Source organism: Vombatus ursinus, unplaced genomic scaffold (assembly GCF_900497805.2).
Source record: "Vombatus ursinus unplaced genomic scaffold, bare-nosed wombat genome assembly UNPS02014784.1, whole genome shotgun sequence".
Taxonomy (NCBI): domain Eukaryota; kingdom Metazoa; phylum Chordata; class Mammalia; order Diprotodontia; family Vombatidae; genus Vombatus; species Vombatus ursinus.
In genome coordinates this window covers 4159274-4186378 of record NW_020954562.1, presented here as the reverse complement: position 1 = coordinate 4186378, position 27105 = coordinate 4159274, and the positions used below count along the sequence as shown (strand labels likewise).

Below are 27105 nucleotides of genomic sequence, written 5' to 3'. Positions count from 1 at the left end.
AGAGAATCTATCCACACTCTCTTGCATCTGAACTTCAGAACATACTGAGTACACAATCATCTGGGAACAAAAGCCACACATCAATTCCCTCTCCATTTTAGTCTTGGCTGATAGCCTTTTCAAATTAAATAATTTAGCATCAGTGGGCCTTGATGCTGTTTTTATCCTCATTGAAGGCATATGACATCACAAAAAAAAAACCAAAAAAATCATGCTAAAAAGCATGGAAGCAAACACAGTGCCCTGCTTCATGGCAATGATGACTGGAAAAAGCTTGAGAGTCCATTATCCAGAATCCAGGAAAGCATAACGTCAAGAAACTGATGTGCATCCCCCAATTGATAAATGGTCAAAGGATATAAATAGGCAGTTTTCAGATGAAGAAATTAAAGCTATCTATAGTCATATTAAAAAATGCTCTAAATTACTATTGATTAGAGAAATGCAAATCAAAACAACTCTGAGGTATATCACACCTATCAGATTAGCTAACAAGACAAAACAGGAAAATGATAAATGCTAGAGAAGATGTGGGAAAATTGGAACATCAATACATTGTTGATGGAGTTGTCAACTGATCCAACCATTCTGGAGAGCAATTTGAAACTATGTCCAAAGAACTATAAAAATGTGCATATCCCAGCAATAGCACTTCTAGGTCTGTATCCCAAACAGATCATCAAAACAGGAAAAGGACCCACATGTACAAAAATATTTATAGCGGCTCTTTCTGTGGTGGTCAAGAATTGGAAACTGAGGAGATGTCCATCAGCTAGAGAATGGCTGAACAAGTTGTGGTATATGAATACAAAGGAATACTATTGTGCTATTAAGAAATGGTGAGAAGACAGATTTCAGAAAAACCTAGAAAGACTTACATAAACTAATGTTGAATGAAGTGAGCAGAACCAGGAGAACACTGAACACAGTAACAGCCACATTGTGCGATGACTAATTTTGATAGAATTCTCTCTTCTCAGCAATGCAAGGATCTAAGACAACTCCAAAAGACTCATGATGGAAAATGCTGTTCATATCCAGAAAAAAAACTATGGAGTCTGAATACAGATCAAAGTATATTATTTGTGCTTTTTTTTCCTTTTTTTTTGTTTGTTTCTTCTTTCTCATGGTTTCTCCCATTGGCTCTAATTCTTCTTTACAACATGACTAAAGTGAAAATAGGTTTAACATGAATGTATATGTTGAGCCTATATCAAACTGCATGCCATTTTGGGCTGGGAGAGATGGGGAGAATTGGAACTCAAAATTTTATGGAAGTGAATGTTGAAAACGAAAAATAAATAAATTTTAAAAAAAGAAAAAGGAAGAAACCATGACCATCCCAACACTGTAACAAACTTTTATTTTTGAAAGAAACTGATGTACAATACTGATGAACTTCTCCAGGTAACCAAATTTTGCCATGATCTTCCACAAGCCCTCATGACTGACATTATCAAAGGCCTTGATCATATCAACAAATGATGTGTACAGGCCTCTGTTCTGTTCCTGTAATTTCTCCAGGAGTTGTCAGGCAGCAACACCAGAATAACTGTTCCTCAACCCTTTCTGAAGACACACTGGCTCTCAGGTACATGACTCCCTTCCAGGTGAAGTATCAGCCTATGAAGCACTTTGGCAAGAACCTTGCCAAAAATGAGAGACACAGAGAAACAGAGAGAGACAGAGAGAGAGACAGAGTGAAGAACCCCCCCCCCCAAATGACTGTCACAGGACAACCTCTTTCCTTTTCTTTCATAGAGATGGCCAATGGAGACATTCCTGAACTCCTGAGGAAAAATCTCCTCTGGCCATATAACCAGGAAGATGTCACTCAACTTTTGTATGAGCAGTGGACCCCCTGCCTTCTAAATCTCAGCTGGAATAGAATCAGCACCAGGTGCTTTGCCACATGAGAGGAGCCTAATATCATCTAAAACCTCTTCTTCAGTTGGAAGTTCATCTACCGACGGGCTGACTTCAACCTGGGGTATGTGGCCAATGACTTCAGCATTAGTTGATGGAGATCTGTTGAGAACACCATGAAAGTATTCAGTCCATCTCTCCAGGATTATATCCTTATCACTAATCAGTGTGGCTCCATCAGTGTTGAGTAACTGAGATACACCATAGGTGTTTGGCCCACAAATAGCCTTCAGGGCATTATAAAAGCATTTTGGATTGTTACTATGAGTGTAAAGCTGAATTTCATCTGCCTTCTTACTGAGCCAAGAACCCTGCACCTCTCAGGGTTCACTCGCAGCTTCCCTTGCACTTTACTTTTGATGTAATTAAACACTGCCTTCTTAGAGGCAGACAAACTATCCTGCTGGTAAACGCTGTGGAGTTCTACTTTTTCATTTAGCAGTTTCTGAATTTCCCTATCATTTTCATCAAACCAATCTTGAATGTGTTCTGACTCAAATAAGTAAATGCAGTGTTGTACACCGTATCTATGAAAGCTGCCCACTCCTTTTCTGCTCCACTCTTGCCAACCACGTGGTGGCCCAGCTTTCTCTCCTAACTTGGTGACTTAGGTCATGCAAGGAGAAGTGCTCTATTCTGTTGACAATTAAGTCTTCTGTTAGTTGTCTTAGCATGAGGCCACTGCTTTTGTTGAATGTGAATATTTAGCTTGGAGGGGATAAGTCTATGATCAGTCCAGCACTCTGCGCCACACATTGCCTTTGGTTATTCACATCCTGTCTGTCTGTTCTCCTTACAATGACATAGACTACTAAATGCCAGCATTTGCTACAAGGGTACACCCACAAAGTTTTATTACATTTAGGTAAATGGAAGACAGTGTAGGTGATGAGGTCATGAGTTACACAAATACTCCATAGTTAAGTGACTGTGAGTGTTGCTGTTTCCAACTCCATTCCTCCCAAGGACTCCCTGCCATATCCGACAGTCTGAGCCTACTCTGGCATTAAAGCAAACCAGAATTACAAGCTTGTCCTCTTCTGACACACTGACAATGAGGGTCTCCAGGGTTTCATAAAATTTTTCTTTGACCTCACTAGTGTTTGTCGTGATGAGAGCATACACACCGATGATGGTAACGTGGCATTTTCCTGCAAGTGGGAATCACACTCTCATGAGCCTGTCATTCACTCCTTTTGGGAGGATACAACCTCGTTGACTATATTAGTTTTGATTGCGAATCCTACAACAGCTTCATGCTGCTGAAAAGTACACAAACATTAAGTAAACTGTCCAGGATCACTCAGCATCAGAGGTAGAATTTCAACCTAGGACTTCAAGTCCAGCACACCATCCATTACACCAGGCCTTCTGTTTCATATTTTATTTCAGTTAAATATTTATAGAACTATTATACAAAACAATAATCCTCTACTTACCATATGGAGACGTTCAACTAGCTTTTGATCCCCAAGGCAGTTATTTGTATCAAACCACGAATCAAAGTCCTATTTTGACAAAACAAAGTCAGAAAAACAACATAAACAGGAAACCAAAAAAAGTAGCTTCTTGACCTCTCCCCCAAAATGGATAGCCCAAAAAGTTAGACTCATGGAATGTTAGGATTAGAAAGCAACTCAGAAGTCATTTAATCCAAACCTCTCATTTTCTACAGTAATACCTAATTCTTAAAAAACACTTGTACTAAAAGAATATTTGTAAGTTCCATAGGAGATATGCTACTACCCTAATAAATATTCTGTCAGAAATGTGTTGGTGACAACTTTCCCAATGAATGTTTCAAGAAACTTACTGTAAATCAAAACTAAATAGTATCAGAAAAGCAATACTCTAATTTCTTCCTCAGCTTCACAAGAGGGGGGAAGGGAAAACATTTCACTATTTTTTTTTTATTTTTCTTTTTTTGGTGAGGCATTGGGGTTAAGTGACTTGCCCAGAGTCACACAGCTATTAAGTGTTATATATCTATGGCAGGATTTGAATTCAGGTCCTCCTGACTCCTGATAGGGCCAGTGCTCTATCCATTGTACCACCTAGATGTCCTTCCCTATTTCATTTTCTTTTTTAGGCAATTAGGGTTAAGTGACTTGCCCAGGGTCACACAGCTAGTAAGCGTCCAATGTTTGGTCTGAGGTCAGGATTTGAACTCCTGACTTCCCTATTTCATTCTTAAAGCCAACCTAGTTTACTTAGGCAGAAGACTGATAGATTTAAAGCAAGTCATTAAAAGTGAAATTAAGACTCACATCAATTTTTATCTCACATCATAAGCACAGTTTTTAAGATTAGTACTTTTGCTGGATTTGAACAACAAAAAGAACTTTTCAACTAATATATGTTTTAAAGCAAAGATCTAAGCATAAGCCCTGAATATCAACTACCTATATCAACAAAATAAATGCCTCATTAAATGCTATGTAACTCCTGACAAAAACTTCAATGTGCAAAGGAAAAACATAATAAAAAATAAAATCCAAGTAAAAAACCAAACATTATAGTTACTAAGAAAACATTATTTCACATTCCAGCTACTATATTCTTTTAAAGTTCATCAGTAAGCCAAACCACCATAAAATCAGTAATCCGAGATTCATGGGAAAAAGAAAAAGAAACTTAGAATATGCAATAAACCCATGCACAAAATAATAGTTTTTTTTAAAAAGACTGATTATGTGACAGCTAGGTGGCACAGTGGATAGAGCACTGGCCCTGAAGTCAGGAGTACCTGAGTTCAAATCCGGCCTCAGACCAAACACTTGACACTTACTAGCTGTGGGCAAGTCACTTAACCCCAAATGCCTTTAAAAAAAAAACAAAACAATAAAAAGACTGATTACATGCCTAATCATGGTAACAAAGTCTCAAACTTCTGCCCTAGCAAAAATTGCAATACCATTAACTGGGGAAACAAAGACAAAAATGAAACAATCCCCACTCTTAACATTCTATCAGAGCAAAGGAGACCAATGTTGAGGCTCTTCCTGAAGAGGAGAGAGTTGAACTTCCTTAGAAGGAAGTAGCAACTTATCCTCCAAAGAATAATGACGTGGATCCAACAAGGGCCATCAAGAAAAATGGCATCCAATACTTCTCAGAGGAAAATGAGTAGTGGTATTTGGCAACTCCCCTAACTAGGGTACTGAGGTAAGTTTTTTAAATCAACTTGGTAATAATGTCTCCTCAGGCAATATACCTAAGACATGATACAGAGAAAACCTCCTAAGATTTGTCAAACCAGAGGGCTACTACTCATTTCTGGTGACTAGCATTGGAACCACATGATAAAGCCAAAAGAGCTCTAAGAAAAGACTGGGAAAACTATGATGTCCTGGGATAAGTACCTAAAGACTTTAAGAGGAACAGGTGTTACTTTCATCCTCACTGTAAATTAAAGTCAAAGGCTATCCAAAAGACAACTATGGGAAGCAGACAACCAGTTTGTGTTAGAATGGTTTTTGGATTAATTGTTCACAGGTTAAAATACAGACATGATAGATCCTTGGCAAGGCTGTAGTATACCTAACAAGTGCTGAAAAGAATGTATTTACCTTTATACAAACAGAATCAAAAAGGCTTTAAACTGAAAAGGAAAACAAGACAACTGCCAATACAAGTAGCTACAATGTAGGGAGAATAGCAGCACAGCTGCCCAGAAATTCAAGGAGACAAATCTATAAACTTCAGATATTTATAAACAAATACAAAGTATGAGCAATAAACAAGGTGAACTAGAAATTCTAAAGCAAAGAGGCAAACACAGCCACAGAGGTATTACTTGAAATTTGATAGTATGACTACATTTAACTCTGGAAAGGTATGGATTAAATAAAGACAGAGAACTGTATGCTAAGAAGGAAGATATACCACATGAGGATTTACAATATTCATAAGAAGAAATATAAGGGACAGCATCTGAGAAGATCGATATAAGTAGAAACTTACATGATATTCTCATCAAACTACACTATATTCCATTTGGACAGAAAAGGGGAAAAAGATGAAGCATTTCACAAACAGATCACTTCCTGGCACAGAAATATAATAATGAAAGACTCTGTTTATCTGAGCATCAACTGGAGCTCTTTCTTCCCAAAGCATAGTAGCTAATAATTTCAGTACTTAGTAACAAGTGCCCAGTCCATCTTTCAACTAATAATCTGTGACAGAAAGAAGAAAGACGGAAACAGCACACCCTAGGTTTTAGAAAAATAGGTTTCCAAAGGTCCAAAGAAAGGACAGTATCAAACAGCCTGAAATTCTACAGGGTAAGTCACCTAGTCAGACAGGAAGCAGTCAAGAATGACGTTCTGATGACCCAAATAAGAAAAAACATAAAATTGTTCAAGAATAAAAATTAGATAAACCTCTAAAACAACAATTAACAAAAAATACTTCACTGTATTTGTGCCCTGAAATCAGTACTCCTTCAGTTAAGACTAAAGCCCATCCATGCCCTCTTATCCCATGTGAGTCTTGCCTTTGTTCCCTTAAAGATCCTCTCAAATGCTGAAAAGCTCCCTCCAGGCCTCTTTACACATTCAGTGGGTACCAGAAATAGGTAGAATTAATGAAAACACACTAAAGGCAGAAATATTCAATTCCTATTTTGCTTGTATTCTCTGTCAAAGAGAATGATTTTTAGACTAGACAAGACAGAAGAAAAACAGCTAATGGGGAGTTGAGACCTAAATCAGTAGAGAGACAGTAATAGCTACTCCAATAAGTTCAGGTCACTATGCCCAGATGAACTATATCTTCAGGTGCTAAAAGAAAAGGTAGATTACCATAGGACTGTACTCACTAAGGCAAATGCCCCAATTGTCAGAAAAGGGAAACATATAAACTGTAGGCCAGTAAGTTTGAATTTTGACCCCTAACAAAATTCTAGAATTCAAACAGCTCATAGGTTAGTCCTAGGTGCCACATTTTAGGAAAACTATTATAAGCTCTAGAGTATCCAGAGAAAGGTGAACAAGATTGTGAAAGGTCTTAAGATCAGCTTTATGAAGATCTACTGAAAGAACTAGGGATGCTGAGCTTTAAAAATAGAATAATAGACATAGCTGTGTTCAAGAATTTAAGTATTGTCAAGCAGAAGAGTAAAAATTAGACTTGTCTGCTTGGCCTCAAAGAACAATGCTCACAAACTGCAAAGCAAGAAAATTTAGGCTTCGTGCAAGGAAAAACTTCCTACTCATGACCGCTATCCAGACGTGGAACGGACTATACATGAAGTAATGTTTCCGCCTAACTAGAGGGTTTTTAACATACTGATATGTTGTGAAGGGACCAGGTATGGTTTGGATTAAAGGACACCAAAGTACCTTCTGACTCTACAGATATCAAAATATTTGTGGTCCAGTCTGGACCTATGTTTGTATTGGTGTAAGAAGGGAATTTCCACTGTGGAAACTCTTTGCAAAGAAGCAACTCCTCTATCTTTTAAACTTAAGAAAATTACCAAGAGTAATTTGCCGTGACCTCACAGCATGTGTCAGAGGAAGGACTTGAACCCAGATCCTCCTGACACAAGGCTAGTCCTCTAACCACTACACAATGTTGCTTCTCATCCCAAACATTAATTACTAGAAATATTTACATCAGCTGAGTTAAAAACATCCGGCAACAAAAAGTTGAGAAGTGCCCACAGTTCATGCAAGTTATTCTGAAGAGGTGTTCCTGTCAGCAGTAGTCGATTTGTAGTCTTGAATTCTCTTACTATTTCTGACAACTAGAAAAAGAAAGAAAAATTATTATTTTGTACACACAAGCTTCTTTATTAAAACAAATGATTTTCTAAAGACTCAATTACCTTGGATTTTTCATTTTTGATTCTGTGAGCTTCATCAATGACTAAGTACCTCCAATTAAACTTTTTGAAAACAGACTTCTCTTTAATGAGCATCTCATATGATGTTACACATACATCCCATTCTCCTGGTAATAACACATCTCTGACAAAGGCAGCCTATGCAGCAAGAGAGATGAAAGTTAAACACTATATTTACAGCCACAGTTTCATTTCTAAAACAAAGTTTGGGTGTTGCTTGGGTAACAAAAGAGAATTATCTAGGTCCTGTGCCTCTGTCACTTTAGTATCTTTACTAATCTTTTGAGATTCTCATTTAATTTACTAAAGAACCATATCTAAGGCTCCACCCCCTACAGAAATTCCTCCTATTCCTAAAAAGTACTACAGCAAACTCTAAGCAAGGCAGTGAGGGATGTCATGTACTTGAGAAAAAGACAGAAGTGAATTTGCAAATTGTAATTTCATAATCAATATTTCTTTTTCTTTCAAATTTTATGTTTAGAATTAAGGCACTTGTAATCTCAAGAAAAGACAAATTCCAAGCCATACAACAATATGAAAAACATAATGGAGGGCCTTGAAAGCCCTATGTCCTCTATTTAGGAAAGAAAAAAGAGTCTCATATAAGGAAGAAGGTGGGATGGATAAATGAGTGTTACTTTCTACTGTCTCTGTAAGTGACAAAATGCTACTCTTTTCTTAACCCTCTACATGCTCTGGTCTGGCACATTTCACTCAACAGAAGCCTCTGCTAGAAATGAAGTTATGTTTTCAAAGAAAAAAAGTTGGCTGGGATAGGTGGAATTCACCACAAACTTTCTTTTATTTTCTTCTCCAAATCACAGCAATAAACAAAGGAGAGAGAAAAGGAAAAATTAATTGGGCATTAAATATGCAAGAGAAAAAAGTTTTGGAATAAGAAGTTAAAAAATTATAATGTATTTATTTACTCAGCAGGAGAGGATAATGTACATATAGACTTTCCAATAAAAAAGTTCTAAGTTAAACATGAACTGTATAAATTTTAAATGAGATGCACAGAAAGGAAACCATAGGACCATGGATTTGGAACTTGGAAAGGAGCTAAGTACATTAAGTACAGCTCTCTCACTTTATAGATGAGGAAACTAGAATTAGACAGAGATTACATGACCTGCCAAGAGTCTTACACCTATTCAATATCTGAGGCAGGATTCAAATCCAGATCTTCCTGACTCTGTGTCCAGCACTCTAACCACTATGGCACACTGCTGCAGTTGTGACTTTCTCAGGGTCTAACATCTTAGTGCCTGAAACAAAACTGAGCCCAGATCGACTCCAGTAGCCTATCCACTACTAGACCATATCCTGAGCTACCAGGTCTAAAACAGACTTACATCAGTCTTTCATTTTTCAGAAGACAAAGGTCTATTTAGGAGGAAACAACTAGGAGGAAAAGACTGCATTACATCATAAAAGTTTCTAGTGACTATGCATGCTCAATTCTGGAACCAGGCTAAGGCTGTCCCCATGCAGTTACTACCTGAGACTACTGCTCTACAATATCTAACAATACCTTTTCCAGAGTTGGACTATTGCTTTAAAGCCCACTAAGACATTTAAAAATGCTCTTAGATTAAAAGTTTTGAGTTTTTTTCTCTTGCTAGAATTAGACAGTTATTTGATAACAAAAATTAAACACAATGCTTGATACTTACTCTTTGTTCTTTATCACCTATCAAACAAACTGATCTAAGCGTTGGAACCCATCTCTTGAATTCATTCATCCAGTTATGTAAAGTAGACTTTGGAACCAATACCATATGAGGACCAGGAATATTTCTATAGTGTTTCATATATCCAAGAAGAGAAATTGTTTGAAGTGTCTTTCCCAGGCCCTGAAAATATCCAAGATTAAGCACAAAACATCTAAAACCATAAATAGTACTATTTACTAGTACACACCTGATTATCTAGAACCCTGGATTCCTCTTTGATATCTCACAAATGAAATGTACCTAAGCCAGTAAGTTTTAAGCTCCACAGATAATAAAGAAAAAAGTGAAACATATCAATTTTATTCTTTGTTAAGTATATTCATGAGATTTAGAGATGAAAACTAAGGATTAAAGGGAAATTTAGTAAATATTCACATAACTTGTTCTTACATGTTCTCTTTCCTCCTTAGAAAGAATAACTGATATTTGGCTGCATTCCCCTAGAATTCCCCAAGTTCCTCAAACCTAGAACTAAATACTTTTAACACTGCTAAACTTACTTACACCAAATACATCCTGATCCTCAAACCTCAAAAACTGATTCCAGACCGTGACTACCATGCAACCATGACTTCCTAGTGAAGTAATTCCTAATAAGGGCTTATTCAGTAACCTGAGATAAATTTACTTCCCAAAACAATCATTAAACTGTGGCTCACAGTACCAACCTCTTCACTAGTTTAAATTAAGCAATCATTCTAATTATCAAAGGCCCCAATGACTTAAATATTTTTAATTCATTTGTTTTTAAGGCAAGTCAGAAACAACTTTTTTTTAAAACTATATAATTAAAGTCCATGTTTTAACAAGCAACTGAAATGATAAAGAACATCAAAAAGGAGCAGGCAAAAGGGAAAATCATGAAATAAAATAAATTTACATCCAATGAAAAATGTTATCTTTCACATGTACTATTGAGCTACTATCAACAAGACTCTAAGTTATTTTTCTAAGAGGTCTATCAAATTTTGGTAATTGTTCCACCACCTTCTCTTGTCTAGTTACTTCCCATAATCAGAAATACACATTTTTAAATAAATAAATACCTAATAAAAGGTATATTAAGTGGATATGGAAAAATGCAGATAAATGACCCTAACTCAAATTTTGTAATTTTTAAAATTTCTTCTAAAAAACTCAACTAGCCACTCACAATGTTCAAAACATTAGTGACCTTAACTTTTTTTCCCCAAAAACTATCATTTTTAAGGAAATTTGAAGAGTAGTAACTTTATTTTTATAGTTAGCAAGTACTTGCATAACCCAAAATTCCAAATATTAAGTAAATGTAATTAGGATTTAAAAGCAGATTTTCTTTATCCTGCTGTAAAACCTGGTATATCATCTTTTGAATCCTAGGGCAAGAAGACACAACACCATAGAATTCCAATATCCATAAATAAAGTAACACACAACTACGGCACATTCATTAGTCTAGCACATATTTGGCCATCATATCTTATTCCTAAGCATCTTCAAAATCTGCATAAGTTCCTGTACCTCTCAGAATCAGACACCTGTCCAGAGCTCATCCCCCAGAAAGATTAGGATAGTACCAGGTTAGTTAATCTTGAAATTCCCCTTCATAGTATTTTCAACAGAAGCTAACACTCAAAATCTTTCTTAAAATGAGGTGTAATAATATTATTGATCACGGTAATCTGATCATATCAAAGTCACCTTAAATAATATTTAAGTACTTGGGCCAACTATTTAGTATACCTCCAAAATGTATTTCTTATCACTATATGATTGGCTTAACAGAAGAATCTCAAAGTAGCTTAAAAGCATAAAGACAGCACCCTACCAATAAGGCAGAATTAGATATGCCATGATTTATAACTAACAAATTAAATGAGCTACATCCTAGCTCAGTCTATAATAGGTAAGAAATGGTGCAAATTCAGTATCAGAACATCCTGAGTTTATTGGAAAAAAAATTAATTTTTTTCCATCTGAATTTCCTCAAAAGATCACAAAGCTATTATCAAATAATTGCTTCATAGTTGGCTTATTCAGACATAGAACCTATACAACTTAAAATACATTCAATTTTGAACCATATTCCAAATTGATTAAAAGCTTGTTGGCTATCATTTTAGATTATAATGAATAAAAACTTTATGACAATACCTTAAAGTTTTAGAAACATTTACATCAAATTAAGACTTTCTTTTAAAATTCAAAAAACATACCATTTCATCTGCAAGGATCCCATTGATTCCATTTTCATACAAAGATATTAACCAATTTAATCCTCGGACCTGATAATCTCTCAGTTTACCCCACTTTACATCTAAGAGGGACACACAAAAGGAAAAAAATTATAAAGCTTAATGGAAAAAAAAGCTATTCCAGTCTGGAGAGGTACTAATTACAACAAATTAATTCCAGGTGGGAATATATCTACATTGACAACACCATGAGATTAATTAATCAAAGGCCCACCTGGGCTGGCTTTCATGAAGAGTATTCTTTTATCTTGATGTAAAAGGCAAGATTGTTTCCAACTGTATATAAACACAACTAACACTAAATACACTGAAATTTAGCAGTCCCAAATGAAACTAAATACACCAAAACTGAGATAAAGACATTGCCACTTAACCTAAAACCTAAAGTCAAAGAGTTCACATACTTCCTAAAAACTAAGTGATACTTCCAAGGACATAAAGGGACTAAGAGTCACTTTTCTACAGATAAAAATTTAGAACTAAAACACGTTTCCCAAGATGTTGGTCCCTCCTCCATCCCCACGCACATGATGGGGAGTCCTCAAACCGAGTGCACACGTTGGTGGCCTTGGAGCTTTCCGTTAACAGCTCCTCATCTTCCTCCTGTTCTGTTCGACGATGCCTATAGCTATAAAAGAAAAAACATGAGTTTTAAAGTAAAACTAATTCATAAAAAAACTTCCTATTTTGTTTATTCCAACAGAAAAGCTATTCTTACAATACGCACGTTTTAGGTATTCAAAAGAGATGAACCAGAAATCTGAATTCCGAAGATTGGTTAGACTTCTACATTTAACTATTAGTCAATATCCCACCAATTCCTCCTCCCTCCACCCCCCAAAATGTGTGTCACTGAAGCCCAATCTAAAAACAAAAAAAAAAAACAAAAAAAACACACATCCAATTAAGACTTCTTAAAAATCAGAATTAAAGTAATAGTTTGTCACTGACTAAAGATGTTTGCTTTTCATTTCCAAAAAGTTTGTTAATGTGAGAAATGTTATACAGTAATACTTAATGTTTAATAATGCCTCAGAGTTAACCAATACCTACGCAACTCAAGCCCAGAAGAATACCAGTCGTGTTTCAGATAAAAGAAAGAGGCCACTAGTTGCCTTTCCATGCTAAATCACAACCACCAAAACAAGGAATCAGAATGTAAGCTATGTAATGTCCACACAAAATTTAAACTTAAAAAAAAAAGCTTTACTTTCATCACAGATTTAATGCCACATAACAGTATCATTAGTATTTTCCTCATAGGTTTAAGGACAAGCTAACATCTGAGCATGCAGGTGTAATACATCTTACTGATCTCCCCTACCTGACTCAGTGTACTGTACTTATTGTATTTAAAGATATTTAAGTGGAAAATACTTTATAACTTTCAAACAATTTAAGTATATCTACATTGTATCAGAGTGCTCTAGCTTTTAAAATAGTGCCCAAATAGTAATGTAGCAGCAATTATTTTACAGGAAATGAAAAGTTCTGAATGACTTGGGCTTTTTTAAAATAACTCAGGTTCACCAAGGCAATGACTTCATTCTAACATTTTAAAAAAATGCTTATGCAAAGAGATTATACAAATGGGAAAAGGACCCACATGTACAAAAATATTTATAGCAGCTCTTTTTGTGGTGGCAAAGAATTGAAAATTGAGAGAATGCCCATCAGTTGGGGAATGGGTGAACAAGTTGTGGTATATGAATGTAATAGAATACTACTGTGCTATAAGAAATGATGAACAGGCAGACTTCAGAAAAACCTGGAAAGACTTGTATGGTCTGATGCTGAGTGAAGTGAGCAGAACCAGAAGAATGTTGTATACAGCAACAGCCACAATGTTGGAAGATGACTAATGTTAATAGACTTAGCCCTTCTCAGCAATACAAGGATCTAAAACAGCTCCAAAGGTCTCATGATGGAAAATGCTATCCACATCCAAGAAAGAACTATGGAATTCGAATGCAGATCGAAGCATACTATTTGCTATTTTTTTTTCTTGTTTTGTTCTCTTTCTTGTGGTTCTTCCTATTGGTTCTAATTCTTCCTTACATCACTAATGTGAAAATATGTATAACCTATATCAGATTGTGCGCCATCTTGGGGAGGGAAGCGAGGAGACAGGGGGAGAAAAATTTTAACCTCAAAAGCTTATGGAAGTGACTGTTGATAAGTCAAAATAAATTAATAAAAAAATGCTTATGTATCTTCCTAAATAAATAAGAGCACAGAGAATACAATTTAACCTTTTCTTGATTTTTTTAGGGCAAGGAAAACTCTCCAATTTGGCATTTGCAACCCACCAAAATCTATGTTTCTGGCATTATTTGATACTAATCATTCCCTCTAAGAACAGTGTCCCAAACTGAACTAAAGCTAATAATCCAGAGAAGGGCAGCAATGCCTCTTCTCATCTGTGACTCTCAGAATACTTATCCTCCCTTCTTTGTAGGCTCAGAACAGAAACGTTTCCTGATGCTCTCTGAATTTTCAGTCCTCAATTTACCTTATTTATGTACATAATTTCCTTGAGGGGTAAGGATCATTTTGTTTTAGCACGTCCAAAATACACATTGTATGAACTTATACCTATAGGGGATACTGATGTTTATAGAGCCATTCACCCTTTTAATCAATGGCTGTGCTGTTTTAGTTTCTTCTATTTCCAAGCTGCCCTGACAAGCAAATCTGCTTACTTACTAACACTTCTAATCTATACTGCCTTTTCCCCTTTCTGTGTGCCTTTTGTCTCTCCAACTTCCACCTCTCCTATAAACAGCCAACAAAACTTTCCTTCCTCTTAATCATTATACTTTGCAATTATATACATACTTTTAAAAAATGTACCTTGTTAACAGGGAGTAAAACTTCAAATTTAATATGCATCCTATGTCAAAAGACAGACCAGTGGACAATATTTAAAAGGTTAGCTATTCTTAGCTTTTCAGCAAAATGGAAATAGTATTCATTATAATCTGTATCAAGGGATATAATGGTCATTACTTACTCGCCAACTGACAGCAAATTCTGCTTTTCATCTTTCTTTATTCTTGGACGTCCTGGTTTCATCTTCAGTGGTGAAGTTGGAGTCTTCTGAGCAGCAGGCTGGATGAAATGTGCAAACAGTTCTGTCTGCTTTAACAAATACTCAAATCTGTTTGCTCGGTCAGTTTGCTGTAGACAGAATTTTTAAAATGTTTAACCCAAACAGTCAATATCAAAAGCTCTAAAAACTGTTTTAACATACCAACCACAACAAAATTAGCTTTTTCAGTAAGAACATGATACCATATAATCAGAACATGCACATTCCTATGTTCACAAATAAAAGGTTAAGTATACTACCCATAAATTTATAAGATGAATGATTTTAGAAAACTAACACCCTTCAATACCCAGGTCTTACCTCCTTTCCTCTACAAAACCATACTTCACTGATTTAGGCCGAAACTAAATCAAGATCACAGGAAAATCTTACTTTTTTTCTGAAGTCATACATTACATTTTGTTTTTATCCCAAACCTATGATTTCAATGATGTACTGAACTCCTAGTGTGCAAACTTCCTCCACTGACAAAGATCCAGATTTATAACTTTTCTGTATCTTAGTCTTACAAAGTTGTCTGGAGCACTGGCATGTTAAGTGACTTGCCCAGGGTTGCTAGTTTGTATCAGAGGTAGAATTTGAACCCAGATCTTAACAACTTACTTAGGAAATAATTATATACTACTCTGTGCCTTTTCATACTGTTCTCTAATATTATTTCACTCTTGGAATATTATTTGATTTTTCCCATTTTTATATATTTTTCTCCCCAAACCACATGGAGCCACTGGAGCTGCCTGATACTTTTTTGTAGGCCTCATAAGCCTCAACATGTGCCTCACATCATAGAAGTTCAATAAATTAATAAATATTTGCTAAATGATTCCGAGCACTTTTATATACATACTTGTTTAATTGCATGTTGGAGTTAACCCTATGTAATTATCCTGAGGCTGACAGGCTCCCCTTGACTACTAATCCCCACATTTCAATCACAGCAAGAACAAGGTCACACCTGAAACTGCCTATACCAGGGGTGGGGAACCTGCAGCCTCGAGGCCACATGTGGCCCTTAGGTTCTAAAGTGTGGCCCTCACTCCAAGAGTTTTACATACAAATCCTTTCAATAAGGGGATTTGTCCTCACTTGAGGGCTGTGAGGCCACAGATTCCCCACCCCTGGCTATACACTCAAATCTCTGCAACTTGTACAAAACCCTCACACAAAAAAATGAAAAAAAGCTGCAAAAGGATTTGGAAGGTTTTTGATACACTACAACAGCTGCAATTAGACATAAGTTTAGAACATAACACCTACCAAAAGCATCCTTAAATGCAATCTTCATTATAAGTGTAAAAACCAGATTTCTGCAAACCATACTTTGCACAATTTATTCTTAAAGGGCCATAGGCAAATTTACCATTAAACTTTAGGCAAATCATACCATACATGGGGGGAGGGTATATGGTTTAGACAGTTACTTTTTTCTTCCTATACTTTCAGAAACCTGAGAACAAAGAACTAATTCTACTCCTTTTAGAAAAAAGATACAAATTACAACATTCGATAAAAGATGGGCAAACAAATGTCAGAATTTTAAAAGATATTTTCATGTCTCAAAATAGTTTTAAGTACAGATTGCAAACTCATTTTTTCCATGGAGAAATATTAATTTATCTCCAGAGTAGAGAATATGGTCCTTTGAAAAAAGGGCCAGTTCTCCTTAAGAAATATGCCCATCTTGTAGACGTTGAATATATTGTCATTTAAGCCCAGTAGTAGTTGCATGCTAAACATATAAATGGATTTTAAAGGCATGATCTGAAAAAGTATGGAATTCAAAGCATTATTCATTGCTTCTGACACACTGTGTACCTCCAATTAATGGAGAAAAACAGCTCCACTAAAGGAAACCCAATGGAACAAGGAATGTCACTAGTCTTTTTCTTCAACTGCTTCTTTTTATTTACTCACTTCTCCATTTTGATTTGCCCTCCCTCTTCTTTTTGTCTTCTCCTATACCCTTTTTTGGTTTACTTTAGAACCCCTTCCTTCCCAACTTGCTCAAATCTTCCTTCCCTTAACTCCAATAGATCATTTCTCAAGTAAAAAAAATTCTTACTGAAACTAAGCATAGCATGTTTATATAAATATAATAGTCTTACTCTCATTACCAAATACTTTGAAAGCACCCAAAAGACAAGGATCATGCCTTCACTAAATATGACTATATTCTAAATCTAGATAATAAATTCTGTATTGGTTCTAGAGTTTTGGTCTTCTTAAAAATGTAGTGAAGATATACAAAAACATCAATATTTACAATTGGATAAACTTTTCAAAGACACAGATATATAAAATCTCAAGTAAATGATTAAGAACACTGTGCAGAGAGTAGAAAAGTCTTATTTATCAATGAATTCAGATATACACATTCCCTAACAGAAATCCTAACTTTCAGAGACAACCATAATCAAGGTCAATTCTAGCTGTATACTCAACACAAACAACAACTCTATAAAGGCTCACTGCAATTATCAAAGGCTCCAAGGACCATTCCCTCACTATTTCCCAACAATCAACAAGCATTTATTAATTGCCTACTGTATGTCAGACACTGTAAATACACAAAGAAATGAAAAAATCCCTACTGTCAAGGAGCTAACATTTGATCAAATGAGTACATGAAAATACACATTAGAACAAGAATATATGGTAGTTAAGAAGGGAAGAAGGGCATTAGCAGTGGGGAATCAGGAAAGGCCTCCTCACATAGAGAGGTGGTGCCTGAGCCACATCTTGAAAGAAGTGAGGGACCTGCTGAAGCAGAGAATGGCCAGTGCAAAGGCACCCAGATGTGAAATGGAGTGCCATGCATTAGAGGAAAAGGCAATGCCAGTTCCACTCTATTATACAGATTAGGAGAAGAGTCACATAGAATGAAGCTGAAAGACAGGTTGGGGCCACGCTGTAAAGGACTTTAAAAGCTAAACAGAGGGATTTGCCTTACAGGAAGCCATGAAACTTAGTGAGGAGTGACCTTCGCAGACACACTTAAGAAAAATCACTCTGGCAGTATGGAGGATGGCAGTGTGGAGAATCGAGGGGGCAGTGACTTAGGGCAGGGAGATCAACTGGGATGCTACTGCTTGAGTACAGGAGAGGGGCAGGTAATGAGAGAATGAACCAAGGTGGCAGTTGTACAATTGAAAAGAAGTTTACAGATAGAAGTCAGAGATGTTGTGAAGTTAGACACAAGATTTGAAAACTGACTGGACATGTGAAGTGAGGAAGAGTGAGGAGTCAAGGATAATGCCAAGGTTACAAAACCTTGGAGATCAGAAGAATGTAATACCCCGGAGACTACAAAAGCATGGTAGAGGGGAAGGTTCAGGGGCAAGGAAAAGTTCTGTTTAGGACATGTTGAATTTGAACTGTCTCCAAGATATCCAGTATGATATGTCCAATAAGCAGTTGGTAATATGGAACTGGAGCTCAGGAAAAAGACTTGGGCTAGATTATATAAACTTGTAAATCATCTGCAGAGAGATAATTGAACCCATGGAAGCTGACCAACAAAAAGAGGGTAGAGAAGAGGGCCCTGGATAGAGGCAGGGGGAACACCCACAGTTTACAGGCATGAGATGTATGACAAGCCAACAAAGACTGAGAAAGAAAAGTCAGACAAGTAGGAGGAGAACAAGGAGTGAATAGTTTTATGAAAACCTGTAGAGGGGAGAGTATCAAGTAACAAAGCGTGGTTAACAATATCAAATGCAGCAAAAAAGTCAAGAAATGTGAGGACTGAGAAGAAGCTTAGCAATTAAGAGATCATTACTAACTTTGGAGATAGCAGTCTGAGTTAAGCAATGTGATCAAAAGCCAAAGTAAAAAAATGTTAAGGAGAGAAGTAAAGGTAGCGAGTATAGACAAGTTTTTCCAGGAATTTGACTGAGAAAAGGATAAATATAGACAAGTTTTTCTAGGAATTGGACTGAGAAAAGGAGGACTGCTATAAGACCAGTTTGAAGGGACGGCATGATCTAGGAAGGTTTGTTAAGAACAAAGGAAATATGCATGGTGAAAGGCAAGAGGGAAGGAAATGGGAGATAGGAAGAGAGTGAAGATTAAAGAGGGAAAGGAAAAATTTTTTGAGGGGGCTATCTGCCAGTAAAGGAAGAGAATGGAATTCAGGGGACACGTAAGGGGATTTGCCCTGGAAAAGAAAAGGATAGCCTTGTAATCAAATTCTAGCAGAAGGGAGGTGAGAGTGGGAGATGGAGAGAAGAAAGAGGAAACCCCATGACAAAAAAAAATCTCAATTTTCTTAATAGAGACCAGGTCATTAGCTAAAAAAGTGGAACAATGAAGTACAGGAAGCTGGAGAAATGAAGAGAAGGTTTGGAACAGCTCCTGGGGGGAATGGGGAACAGGGCATCGATCAAGAAAGAAAATTACCACTTGTGACTTTGCTTGGTGGTCCACTTCTGGTAAACTTCCTCCCACCACTACACAGATCCAAATCCTCCTACCCTCCAGAAGCCAGGTGACAAGGACTAAACAGATGATATCAAAGGTACTTTCAAGTTCTACAGTTACATTCTCTTCCATGAAGTCTCTTCTATTGTTCCAGCTCACAATGACCTTTTCTCTTCTAATTTCCTTTGGCACATATTGTATAATTTGCTTGGCACCTGATCAATTTAATCTAGCAAGAAAAATCTATTATGCAGTTACTATTTGCAAGGTACTACACACACACACACACACAAAATGGGGAGACAACATACAAATTAAGAAAAAAAACAACTGAATAAGATGCTGTGCTAGATGCAGTCTCTGCACTTGGGAAGCTTACCATTTAAAAGCAGAAAAAGATCTGTACACAAATAATTGGTACAAGGGAGAATATAATAAGCACATGGGACAGATCAAAGCAAAGTGCTATGAAAAAATCTAGGGATACAAAGATCACTTTCAGCTTAGGGAACTGAGGTGTCAAATTGTCATGGGATTACAGTTAGAAATAGAAGTGAACTAAGCTATCTAGTCCAAACCCCCATCCTGAATTGTACAGATGAGAAAAATGATGCCCAAAGAAATTAAACAATGTGCTCAAGGTAAGAAAGTTATTAAGAAGCAGAGGCAAGATTCAAAGTCATGTTATGATTCCAGATCACATGCTCACTTCCACTGTATCACTGCCATCCCCGAGACCATTTAAGTTGGACCAGGAAGGAGAAGTCTTCTACAAGGAAAACTGGGAGTGGGCTCAAGGGTGGGAGATAATATCAGCATAATAAATGTGGTACAAATAACAAATTTTTCAAGAATTCTCAGGAAGGAAAGGAAGAGTACTATAGACAGAAGAAGAATTTGCAAAGGGCAGTAAAGGGTGGGCAGTCTTACAGTTCTCCTCTCTTACAGTTATTTTAGTCTTTTGTCTCCCAACAAGATTGAGCTCCCTGTAAGGAAAGAATCAAGTCCCATACTTTTATCTCCCATAGGTCCTAAGGGAACCAAGAAACACTCAATATTCACTCAATACTGAACACTCAGTATTTATACACTGCTTTAAGGTTTATAAAGTCTTTTCCTCATAACAATCCCAAGAAGTACTTGGCATAAATATTAAAATCATCCTCATTTCACAGATAAAGAAACCAAGGCTCAGATGTTAAGTGATCAGCGCAAGGTCACAGAACAGTGTCAGGGCCAAGATGCATGTTCAGTTGAACACTATAATCGGTGGTTTCTGGCACTACTCTTAATTTCCTAAAATCAAACATCTGTTCACATTTATTTTCATACAAACAACATTACCATACTGCTGAGATAACTATTAAAAAGTACGCATTACAGGGGAATTTTTATTAGAGTGTAACATGATTTAGAAAATATACCATCTACTCCTATTTTAAAGCTCAACCACCAGGGCTTTTAAGGCAGGCCCTCCTGGTAAAACATCTAAACTACAACAAACCACTTAAAGAGTTTTTACAACATATACTGACAATACTCATAGGCCTACAAAAACATACCATTTTTTCTTCATAGGTAGGATCTGGTTCTTGGATTTCTTTTTGTTTCCCTGGTGATGCATCATCAAATACATCCTAGAAGGAAAAAAAAGTGAAATAATTGTTCTTTAAGAGTAATTAGATTTACTACTTCAACTGACTTATACCTATATAATGTTTCAATAATCTAAATTACATATTCTAATTATGGAGATAGAATTTAAAATGGCTGTCACAAAATCAGATGAAATACAACGTAGTATCTCAGAAACATCAATCTACCTGACCAAAACTTGAAACCTGCATAGTTGATGGCATAAAAGTAGATAGTACTTTTATCTCTCCAGAGCAAATTTCCTTTAAATATCTGCTAACTTTTGTTGGTATGCCTATGGTATTCATACTTGAAAAAGGTTCAAAATTTTGTGACCCTTTACTTTAAAAATGAGGAAACTTTAAGTTACCAATATATTTCATTAGAAAAATCTCCTTGAAAACAGTAATGTTATCTTTTTAGCAGTACAAAGCTATTAGCTGAAAAAAAATTGCTATTCATTGAAGTGATAGCACTATTATAAGCAATGAACAGAGAATATTTTTGATAAATTCGTTTCTCTTTTCAACGTTAAACATTTTGAAACAAAAAGCAAAACCAACTGGTCACTGAAAAAGTAGTTCATTATATCCTTTTCTTAATATAATTTTAAAGCCATTATGATTTTTCTTGTATAAGAGTTTACTCATCAACATAAAACACCTTGATTAAAACAAAATTGTATTTACAAGAGCACAGGTTTAGATTTGGACAGGACCTTAGAGGTCGTCTTATCCAACTCCCAACAGATGAGAGAACTTAAACCTAATGATGTTAAATGACTTGTCCAAGGTCACACAGCTATTATGTTTTAGAAAAAAGAATTGATCCCAAGCCTTTTGACTCCAAATCCAAGTACTTTTTCCACTGTACAAAACTGAAACTTCATTTATAGAATATCTGTAAGCAGTTAAAATTCATGTTTCCAATGCCTGAACTAGAAACTTTCATTTCAGTGGCAACAATGACACTTTCCACTTGCCAACTTAATAATCTTGACTTTCAAAATCTAAGCAATAAAATGTAGTTTTAACTTTTCTGCATCACCATTTAAAACCCTAAATCTCCCATGCAAAATTTCCCTCTTAAAATAAATAGCAAAAAATAACACCTGTCATTAAACATATATACAATGTCTCTCCTTTTACACTCAGTATACAGCTATGAAAAAAAGGGCAACATGATGTAAGCAGAAAGAACACTAGATTAGGTGGATCAAAGAAACCAGGTTCTAGTTTCAATTTCACTACCTGTATGAATCCTACACACGTCATTAACATCTGTGCTTCAATTTTTACCATAGAAGAGAAGGGTGATAGTATCTGCCCTACCTTTTTGAGTATGGTGACAATAAAATAAGATGGAAAGTCCTACGAAAATAAAATGTACTGTTTCAATAATAATCATTATTACAATTAAAGTAAAACTGGGTTAAAGTCTACATACCTTTTGTAGTAAAATAAGTATTAGCCAATAGAGGCCAACAGAAAGGATACTAAGGTATACTGGAAAGACGGGGGTAGAACAATACTTGCTGTAAAGAATGGCAACATATTACACTATCCACACTGGAAAAAGCAACTGCTTAACAAAAATAATACTGATCCACTAGACTACAAATTTCAGGGCACATCAGTGGGCTATTACAGAAACTATGGCAAGAGCCACAGCAAAGTTTGTCCAAAAAATCTGTTAAGGTTGTTTCATGAAATTCCAGAGTTGAGAAAAAGTCACATTAAGTCCTTCAAAAAGAATAAGAAAAAGCATTCTTTCTTTTAACAGACTGAAATAGATTCAATTCTGCAGATCTGGGGAAGATTTAGGTTATTACACAGCATGTGCCTCATAAAGCACAGTACTGCTGCTCAAGCACAACACTTTCCAATCTAAAGGAGAAAATAATACACAAGCATAAAGCTGTAGAAAGAGAAGCAGTTTAAAATAGGGACAACTGCCCCTATGACCCTTTAAAATACAATCTGAAAGTAAAGAAATACAATGACTTTCAAAGAAAAATGTATACCAGAAGTCTTGTAAGAAATGTCAAAATTACTAATGTCTATGGATATAAGATAAAATAATTCTTAAGCTCATGAAATCATAAAACATACCTTTTTACAAAAATATCATTATATTAACATAAGCTATTTATTTAAATCTGTATTCATACACTTAAACCATAACTTAATTTTAACAATTATTTCTGACCTGCGATTTTCCTTGCATTTCTTTGTTGGGATTTAAATAAACCTTCCAGTCTGCCCTAGTAATCATTACAACTACCCAATCTCAAAAACTTATTGGCTCACAGTCCACCATTGATGTGGTCTGGGTATTATGCATTTTTCATCCACTTTGATTTCCAGTATGAATGTTTAATATGATCGCTTTCCTATTCTGTAGATTTCAACAAAAGGATCTTTGTTGGGTCTGGGTTTGAAGTGATTAATGCAGTGAATATGAAAATTTAGAAAACCTTTTCTTCAGTCAAGAAATCTTACTTTGTTTGGACTGTATTCACTAGACTTCATATTCTATGATAAAAGCAAACACATTAAAACTGATGTCTGTTTCAGAATGTCAATAATCGGAATACTATCAATTTTGTCTGCAGTCAGATATGCTTTTTAAAAATCAGTAAGCCAAATGCAAGGCTTTTTATACCTTCTATACCTCTCAATCACTAATATGACTATAAAGATGGGGGTAGCATGCCTGTTCCCTTCTCAAGTTTTCAACTAAGGAAACAATGTAAGATGAGATCATGTGAAATTCAGAAGCATATAAGTCTAAATAAGGCAAAAGCACTTTACAAACTTTAAAGCACTATATTAATCTGAGTTATTATTAAGTTGTAAGGAGATTGGACTGGATGGCATTTGGGAAATTAATTATCAAATACCAACTACAATCTCAAAAGAATAAACTTTTGAATAAAATGTTAAGTAACCCAAGTTATAGAAAAAATGCAGGGCAAACAAACTTCAAGATAATTACAAAGAAAAACTTGAGTGAGAAAAGACATAAAAGGTATCACCATCAAGGACATCCATAATCAGAAGAGGAGGATAGGCCGATACTGTTTCAATGGACAATTTGAGTAATACTTTTCCTACCCCCACTGTCCAGTTAGTTCAAGAACCAGAGGAAAGCGTCCACCAGGAAGCAGTTCGAAGAATTTATGAACAAGAATCACAAAAAAATGAGAAGTACAAGTAGAGGGTCTGTAATCTGCTTCAGCCTGAAATTTGTACGAATTAAGTTTTTAAAAATCAAAAATGTCTAATGTAAAATATCATTTAAAACTTTTAAAAGTTAGCATTAAAGTTTGTTCGAAAACAGATGACGACCAGTAACCCAAGGACGGTATCTATAAAAATGACACAGGAAACCAATCCTTTCAAAATTGGTCCAGATTTTATTCTATTCTACCTATCTCACTAATTTCTCAAAAACCACCGTTCTAAGGATTGGTCTTCCTTCCCCTTCACCTTAGGTCACTTGCTGACCAAAACAGAAACGTCGTACTCCGACCCGAGTTCAAACCTAACCTCAGACATTTAACTGTGTGGCCCTGGGCCATTCTCCGCAGCCGCTTGCCTCAGTTTCCTCGTCTGTAAAATGGGGATAATAATAGCTCCTAGCTCCCAGGGTGGTCGTGAGGATCAAAGGAGACGATAATCCCCGTACCGTGCTCACTCAGCACGGTGCCGGGCACACGGGGGAGGGGGTGAGGGGAGGGGGGGGGCTACGGCCGCGAGGAGGAGGAGGAGGAGGAGTGCACTGTCAGTCCGGGGAGCGGGTTCCGGTCCGGAGCTGTCACCGACGCCGGACCGGCCCCGGGCAGCCCCCTCCGCACAGAGGACTCGCTCCGATTCTCTCCAGCAGCAGGGGTGAAGCGGGCAACCCCAGCCCGGGACGAGAGGCGCCGCTGCCATTTCCCCGGCGCTCCGGCCGCTCCCAACGCCACGAATCGCTCGGACGAACGCGCTGACAACTCCCACGGAGTCGGCCCCAGGGATCCCCCCCCACGGTCCAGGAGGGCCGGCCAGCCCGCCCGCCCCGGCCGGCTCACTTTGTTCTCTCTCCCCGCAGCTGCTCCGCCCCCGCCCGCCGCGGCTCGGGGCTTCGGGCCGGGCCTACCCGCCCGCGGGCTCGGCAGCCGGCCCGGCGCTGGCGCAGCGCACAAAAGGAGGGCGGAGGAGGCGGGGGGCCCGGGCCCTGCGCGTCCGTGCCCCCGAGGCTGGGGGGGGGACAGGCGCGGCTGCTCCTCCCGGCGGGGCCGCCCCGCGCAGCTGCTCCCCGCGGCGGGGGCCCCGGGGCCTGGCCGGCTCGCTCTCCATTGTCTCGGCCCGGCCAGAACCGCGCGCGGCGGCTGCTCTCCCCGGTTTCGAAAGAGCCAGAACTTGGCTCCAAATGACCTCGGAGCAAGGGACGCCGAGGCGCGCCCCCGGCTCCAAAGTTAGGGAAAGGGGCGCGCGTGTTCCGGGCGGCGCGTGGGGCGGCCGGGGGAGCTGCGGGGGTGCGTTGGCCCGGCGTACCCGCGGGCGCTCGGGCTCCTTCCCTCCCTCCCGGGGCTGCCCCGCTCACCTCCATCTCCGCGTCGCCCGCAGGGGGGGCGGCCGGGGCCGGGGCGCTCTCCACGCCGCTTTTGTTGTGGTTGCCGCCGCCGCCGCCGGTGGCGGGCACGGCCGGGGCGGGAGGCACGGTCTCCGCGGTCGGCAGCGGCGGCGGGGGTGGCGGCGGCGGCGGCTCGGCCGCGGACGACATGCCTGCGGCGCGGCCGGGCACAGTCGGGGCGAGAAGACGCCGGGACTAAGCTCTCCTCCGCCTCCTCCTCCTCTTCCTCCTCCTTCTCCTCACGGGGCCCGCCGGGCCGGCCGCTCACCTCTCGACTGGATGCCTGTCGTCAGGAGCGGACGGCCGGGCTGGGCAGTCGGGGGAAGGGAAGGGGAAGAAAGCCTGGGAGGAGGGGAGGGAGAAGAGAGCGCGCGCGAGGGATAACTGGCTGCTTTCCCTCTGCGTCCTCTCTTCTTGCAGCCGCTTCTCACCCTCCTCGCCACCAACCAGGAACCAATGCCGTCCCCAACACAGACGCCGCCACCGCCGGCTTCCAGTTCTCGCGAGAATGCGAGCTCGCCGGCTGGCCTGCTGATTGGCTGGCTGGACCAACTCGCTCCCTAGCGCGCGCGCGATGGCGCTCTCCCTACCCCCTCCCTCCGCGGCACGCGGGGCGCTAGAGGGACGAAGGGGGCGGGGCCTGGGCTGCGCGTGGAAACGGGGCGAGCCAATGGGCGACCGCCCGTCGGCGCGAGAAGCACGCTCGCGCGGCCCCCAACGAACCCCCTAACGGCCTCCTCCTGGTCACCCGCCGGCCCTTCTTTTCCCAGGTCGCTTCTAGGTAGCCAGGGGGATCGGAGCGGTCCATTCCTCAGCCGTCCCATGGCGCTGAACGAGAATCCCTAATGCCAGGCCCCGCAGGAGTTAGGCCCCGGTCACTCAGGGCAGCCTCCTGCCGTCGTGAGCTTGGGACGTCGTCCGAGGCCATGCCACCTGCCCCTCTCCTCCGGGGACCTCGAGAGCTGTCCCAGCGGCCTTCCCGCGACCTTTTCATGACACGGGGATAGGTGGCGATTAAACCTGATGGTTTAAATGGATTAGGAAACTGTCCCCCAATGCAAAGAGACAAGACTCTTCTCTGCAACTTCACACGATTTGGAGCCATGAGCGATTGAGCAACTTGACCAGGGCCCTAGTAAGGCAAAAAATGGGATTCGAACCCAACTCTCTCCTGTTCCAAGCTCTCTATTCATTAACTACACTTTTCAAGAATTACTATATATCACACTCCCCTGTCCTAGGAAAACAAGTGTGATCAAGGTAACTAGCAACTCCTGGTACTGCAGGGCTTGAAAACTAAACCTGTTTGAATCTAAACAAAGTTAGCAGATAGGTTTCTCAGAGTTCTTAGGAGCATAGTTTCAAGGGACCTTAAATGTCATCTAGTCCAGGCTGTAGGTTCCTAGCTTGACCCAAGGTTGGGCAGGTACTAAGTGGCACAGGCTGAATTTTAACCCAGAGTCTCTGACTTCAGAGCCAGGGCTCTTTCAACTGTACAAAGACTTGCTTCATTTTGCAGATGTGACTCAGGATTACAAATTTGAATCCAGGGCCATAGGAGTCCAAATC

General features: G+C 38.8%; 1 protein-coding gene across 1 annotated transcript in view; it reads right to left on the bottom strand.

Annotated features, from left to right (window-relative positions):
- The window catches only part of SMARCA5 (SWI/SNF related, matrix associated, actin dependent regulator of chromatin, subfamily a, member 5), a 47137-nt gene extending 21451 nt beyond the window's left edge, over positions 1–25686 (bottom strand). The window contains exons 1-9 of the mRNA XM_027866861.1: positions 25507–25686; positions 20844–20918; positions 14764–14930; positions 12278–12378; positions 11712–11812; positions 9457–9636; positions 7760–7915; positions 7547–7678; positions 3366–3434 (exon numbers count right to left, since the gene is read on the bottom strand). Coding sequence (XP_027722662.1) covers positions 3366–3434; positions 7547–7678; positions 7760–7915; positions 9457–9636; positions 11712–11812; positions 12278–12378; positions 14764–14930; positions 20844–20918; positions 25507–25686 — 1161 coding nt within the window. The remainder of the gene's footprint in view (positions 1–3365; positions 3435–7546; positions 7679–7759; positions 7916–9456; positions 9637–11711; positions 11813–12277; positions 12379–14763; positions 14931–20843; positions 20919–25506) is intronic.
- Between the last annotated feature and the right edge of the window lie 1419 nt (positions 25687–27105).